Below are 6,218 nucleotides of genomic sequence, written 5' to 3'. Positions count from 1 at the left end.
ATAGTTTTACTAATTTAGTTTGTATTAATATCAAAACCCAATGAAACAAATGGAAACCAAGTTGGACTTTTAAGTTTAATTTTTTTTTGAATAATGTCGTAAAAAACACATCAGGACTTCTAGCTTTTTTTATTCTCATAAAACTGGTTTGCTTTTTTCCTGTGCAGAAGATTTTCAGTTTGTAAACGTTGTATGTCTGCATCAATTTTGATTATATCGTTTGGATCAGTGCACTCACTTCTTTAAATTTCTTCTGCTTTTAATTTTGCACTAAATTCATCACACTGACTGCAGGTGTCGGTACGTGGGTACCCAAACGAAACGTTAAATTCAGTGTTGAAGATTTCTCTGTATCTTCGATCAGATACTTTTATTGTCGGGTAGTCCTCTTTAAACATATTATACATTTTCATAAAATTTAACTCTTCAGGTAAATAAATTTTCGTAGAGTCTTTTAATCCATAGTGGCTTCCACGACATTTAAATGACTTTATATGATCTCTAACAGCTTCTTTAGTTTCATCTGGAAGTCTCCATGGTCTGTTATAATGTTTTCCTCTTTTATCTAGAGGAGAATTCCCAGTAGACACAAGGTTAGAAACGAGGTACTCGATCTTCCCTTTACCAATACCATGTATAGAAATAAAAGCTTTGCGACAAACATCTATTTCCGTCACAGTGCCGTCAATATGAGCCCTGACTCGGTACTTATAAGATGCTCTGTTTTGTCTGGCACCTTCTGGATTCCTTGGCCGCCTGCGAGCAAAAGGTAGAACAGATATTAAACCACACAAATAGCTATTCTGCATATCAACTGATACCATTGCGTTAAATTCCTTTAAAACGGCTTTATGTGATTCTGCAGGAATGTTATCAAAACATTTTAAAGAACACTGTATAGTTGATTGATTTCCCGACGCCAAAGTGATCACGTGAACAGCAAAATTACTCAAACAGTGTTAACGGCTAGGAAAAGTGTTTTCAAGTTGGATTTTGTAAACTTTTAGAAGAAAAAGAGTAACAAGAAAACGATGAAATTGGATGAAGAAATCTACACGTGAAAACGCCAAGCCGAGAAAGGACGCCAAGAGACGACGCGATCTTGTCATCTTCGTCACGTCACCGGCCTGGTAGGAGACGGAAGCAGAGCAACCGCCATCGTGGAGTGATGAGCTTTGGAGATCGAGTCGACTGAAACTGACAATAACCATCATCTGTCCACAGCCTCTTGTAACTATGGCAGTCGCAATTGCGGTGATATTTGGTGAGCCTTTCTTCACATTCAGAAATTAAAATATTTTTTTCGTAAATAGAATAAAGAAACATTGGCTGTACTTTAACACGATTATTACCAATTATTCTACATTAATAATTAAGACATAAAGATTAGAGAGAATAAAAGTGCTGTGGTGTAATAGAGAATGCAGCATTGGATGATAACCCAATGTTTTGCTTATTTTGTGATTGATTATTGAGTAACGTAAATTAAATTGAATTACTCTAAAGCCTCGTCCACACTGGACAAACGTTAGTCGAACAAGTTTGGCCGAACAGTTCGTGGATGTTCGTCCGAACATTTAAGGTGTTCGAGGGAGAATGTTTGGCAAACTGCAGTGTGGACGTGTCCTCGAACAAAAGTCGGCGCCATCTTCGTTCGGAGACAATGTTCGCTCTTGAAGCGAACAACTGGCGAACGTTTGTGTTAGTCAGGTAGTCTGAGACAGTAACGCGTGGAAGGCGGACGTATTCCATAGTGCTGGTTGTGAGTTGGTGTGGATTACTGTTTTGTTTTTGTGCATTCAAGATGAGTAAAGATTTCTGGAATCAGGACAATATTGTTATGTTGATTCAAATTTACGAATCAAACAAGTTGTTGTGGGATATCTCAGACAAAGAGTATAAAAATAAATTCAAGAGGAAAGACGCGTATGCCGCCATAGCTACTGAGTTAGGTGTCAACGCAGAAGAAGTTAAGAAGAAAATAGACAGCATCTTAGCTCAGTATAGAAGAGAGAAGAAAACGAATATACTGAAATCAGGAATGGGCACAAGTGAGAAGAAAAAGCCTTGGTGGGGTTTTCCATACTTACAGTTTTTATCAGGAAACAACAGTACCCCCCGAGAAACATTCTCAAACTTGACTGAGCCTAATGACCCCGCAGTCGACATGGATTCCAGTGACATCGATGACAACGACATTGACAACGTTTGCCGAGAAACAGCCAGCAGTATTTCTTCTTCTAGTGTAAAGACTCCATCAAGATATAGTACACCCGGGACATCACGAAGTGGACTTGAAAGTTTAAGTGCAAGTGGCAGAGCAAAACGTTTTAAAGAAAAATCAAGTTAACGAAGCTTATGACATTATGAAAAGCTGCTTGAGTGATTTGCAAAGTCAACAACCAACATTGAGGGATGATTACGCTGTTTATGGTGAGAATGTTGCCAACCGTCTGAGGAAGATAAAAAACCCACTGAGTTTGTGCAAATTACAAAATGCCATAGACAATTTGATATTCCAGGTGGAAATGAAGGAGTTGGAAGAAATGCAGAAGGAAAACGAGTTCACCGCATACACAACCCAAGAGAGACCTGCACCTTCTCATCCACCGGAGCACGGAAGTACTGATGTGTCACTGCTGATGGGCACTTCATTGTTGGATTTACCAGACAATTTCTCTCATTTATAAACGTTGTGTGGTTCTTATTCCTAAGATTTTTAGTTTTCAAGTGTGTTTTGAAACATATCTTAGTACATGATCATTCAGTAAAAGGTAAGAAGTTATTATTTATCTGACCCCATAAAAGTTGTTTTAGCATTAAAACCAGAAAGCCTTAAAAGAATAGTTTTGCTTAGTCTAATGAGAAAAGATAGGCTTGCCTATAGCCAGTATTCTGCATCTTTTTAGCGAATTTCCATAGGAAAAATGAGCTATTCAAGCCGTCATCACTACGGCACTTTGACCTGGGACCAACAAATGAGTATCGATCCTGACCCCTACAACTCATTTTAGGGTTTTTTTAACATTCATATATATATATATATATATATATATATATATATATATATATATATATATATAATAATAATAGTAAATTAATCAACTGAGTACCCTTCATTTAATAAATAAATAAGTGAAGGGTACTCAGTTGATTAATTTACTATTATTATTATTACTAGTTGCCCTAAAAAGTGAACAAATAATTGTATATATATATATACAGTAGAGTCCCGCCAATCCGAACTAATTGGGACTGAACCTTGTTCGGATTGACGGGAAATTTGGACTAGGCGGATTTTTGTTAAATAGTACCATTTATCAACTTTCAAGTGCAATTTACGTGGTTTTAAAACAATTAAATGCATACAATAATCAAATGCAATAAACAATAGTAAGTACGTATTAAACGTAATAATAATATTACAGCTTCCTGTCTTTGTACGGTAACATCGCGTGGTCGAAACTGAGTGCCATTGTTTGTGCGTAATGAATCTAGTAGAAGCCACCTGTCTGTGGTGGGCGGGGCGAGTTGGTCGGTGACCTTGAAACAGTGTGGCGCGCAAAACTATTGGACTGCCACTACCTCACCCCTATCCCCTCCACCACCCACCCCGGTGACGAGTGGCGAGACGACAGTTTAGTGCAATCTTCCATACGCGCAGCACGTGCTCTTACTGTGTATTCTGTAGTTTGTGGTTTGCAGTTTTGTTTGTTCTTTGCTCTGCTCTGTGCGTATATCCGATATCATTATGGCTAGTAAACGTAAACACAACTCGTGTACGTTAAAAGAAAAACTCGAAGTTCTCAAAAGACTAGACAATGGTGAAAGTGCTACTCAACTTTCAATTGAATTTGGTGTCGGTAAAGCGACGATCAGTGACTGGAAAAAGAAGCGGGCAAAAATCGAACAATTTTGCTCTGTTACAAGTGAAAACACTCTAGAAAAACGTCAAACTACTACTGTGTCATCGTATGACAAACTCGATGAAGCACTTTACTTGTGGTTTTCTCAAGAGAGACAAAAAGGCATTCCCATTACCGGCCCTCTTATTAAAGAAAAGGCGCTTCTACTAAACATCCTTATGGGAGGCGATCCGTCATTTTCGGCTAGTTGCGGTTTTTTAGATCGGTGGAAAAAAAGGCACGGTATCAGGCAACTGACTGTAACTGGCGAAAATATGTCTGCAGACAGCAACGCAGCCGCAGAGTATCTTCAGGAGTTCAAAGAAATTACATCCTCCTACTCACCCCAGCAAGTGTACAACGCTGATGAAACGGGGCTAAATTTCAAAGCGTTGCCAACAAAGAGCCTAGCTTCAAGAGAAGAAAAGTCCGCTCCAGGATTTAAAATGGATAAGCAACGACTAACCGTATTAGCATGCAGCAACGCTTCCGCCACCAATAAGATACCTTTGATGGTTATCGGTAAATCCAAAAAACCTCGATGTTTTAAAAACATGAATATGAACGCTCTGCCGGTTTACTTTAAAAACCAAAAGAAAGCTTGGATGGATCGTGCTTTGTTTCAAGAATGGTTTGAGAAACAATTTGTGCCCAACGTGAGAGCCTACAATGAAGAAAATGGACTGCCTGATAGAGCGTTGTTACTCATAGATAACGCTCCGTCCCATCCGGATGACTTAGAGCTGGTTATTGGTGATATAAAAGCCATTTTTCTACCACCGAACGTTACTTCGATCATACAACCAATGGACCAAGGAGTTCTACAAGCGTTGAAGCAAAATTATCGGAAAAAAGCTGCTCCGAAGCCTGCTTGAGGAAAATGAAGACCTCACAATTCTCCAAAAGCTTAAGAAAATCACGATCAAAGATGTAATTTTCTGGGTGGCAGAGGCTTGGGAGAACACAAGCGTAGGAGCTCTGCAGAAATCTTGGAAAAATCTTTGGCCTGATCTGCAGTTTGTTGAAGAGGTTGTTCCACCGGTAAATGAATGCGAACTTCTTTCTCTTGTAAAAAAATACCGGGATGCGAAAATGTAGAGAAGGAGTGTGTTGATGAGTGGACGGCTGTAGATGACAAAGGCTTCGAGGAGTACACAGACGAAGACATCGTGGCACAGGTGCAAGGAGTCCCAGCTGATGACTCATGTAGCAGTGAGGATGAGGGAGACGCCCAAACTACCGATATTGTTCCACACAGCGCAGCTGCAAGTGCCTTTGACCTCGCTCTACGCTACGTCGAGCAACATGCCGCTGCTACTCCCAATGACGTAATGTTCATTCGGCGTTGGCGAAACATTGCATCGTCCAGTCGTTTTAGTGTGTTGCGTCAAAAGAAGATCACTGACTTTAGGTCTTAAGAAAGTGTTGGGTTTTGCAGTGTTTGGTTTTACGTTTTTATCCCTTATTGTGTCCAAGTTAAAGTACAAATTATTTGCTAAGCCTTGCGTAGGGGTTTGTACATTATAAATACAGTACAGTACAGTACTATGTTTCATTTATTAACAGTATAAATTCCGTACAATGTATGTATCATCTAACGTTTCAAATGTAATTTCAGTTTCTATATGTCAGTAAGTAAATGCTTTGAGAAATAAAACTTACGTTTTACTATAATAACTGGTTTTAATTTATTTTCCTGCCTTTTTAGCAATTTTATATTTTCTCCTAGCCGTGTTCGGATTAGGCGGATTTTCGGATTGGCGGGGTTCGGATCGGCGGGACTCTACTGTATATATATGTGTATGCACCATACAGGTCGCATTTTTTGTCCAATTTTCTTCAAATTTGGTAGAAACACGTAAAAAAATATATCTTGTATGAGTTCGTTGGCCAAAAAAATTGACTCACTCTAACTCCCCTTTTGGGGATTTTTCGTTTTTGAAAAATCGTTTTTTTTTTTTTTTTTTAAAAAAAAGGACCAAAATTGCTTGAAATCACAAATTCGGTTCTAATGGGCAGAAAGAAAAAAAATTACGAAAAATTTTGATACCCTTTTGAGCTTTTTAGCTCAAACGGTTCTTTTCAAATTTAGAAAAAACTGTTTGCCGTTAAACACAGAACAATATTGTCTCATGGACATTGAACATGGGGATTTATACTTTTCCTTCTGATGCACCCTCGAAACATGATAGCAACTTCATATTTGGTAAGTTTGTTTACATAATTTTATAGTTACTTTAGAGATACAGTTTTATAAGCGCTGAATCATTGCATATAGGGATGAGCATTTTCCAAAATGCACTATTACGACTT

The 6,218-nt window shown here is 38.5% G+C and overlaps 1 protein-coding gene across 1 annotated transcript; it reads left to right on the top strand.

Moving 5' to 3' along the window:
• Window positions 1-4,180: 4,180 nt before the first annotated feature.
• LOC124371775 (jerky protein homolog-like) lies at window positions 4,181-4,780 on the top strand. The gene has a single exon (XM_046830119.1). It carries the CDS (start codon window positions 4,181-4,183, stop codon window positions 4,778-4,780), a length of 600 nt encoding a protein of 199 aa, XP_046686075.1.
• The last annotated feature ends 1,438 nt before the right edge of the window (window positions 4,781-6,218 follow it).

Source organism: Homalodisca vitripennis, unplaced genomic scaffold, assembly GCF_021130785.1.
Source record: "Homalodisca vitripennis isolate AUS2020 unplaced genomic scaffold, UT_GWSS_2.1 ScUCBcl_1988;HRSCAF=6299, whole genome shotgun sequence".
Taxonomy (NCBI): Eukaryota; Metazoa; Arthropoda; class Insecta; order Hemiptera; family Cicadellidae; genus Homalodisca; species Homalodisca vitripennis.
Note: the sequence above shows the minus strand (reverse complement) of the source record. Positions and strands in the feature narration are given on the sequence as shown.

Coding starts and splice junctions, on each gene's coding strand:
- LOC124371775 (XM_046830119.1), top strand. CDS start 4,181: ATGTCTGCAGACAGCAACGCAGCCGCAGAGTATCTTCAGGAGTTCAAA.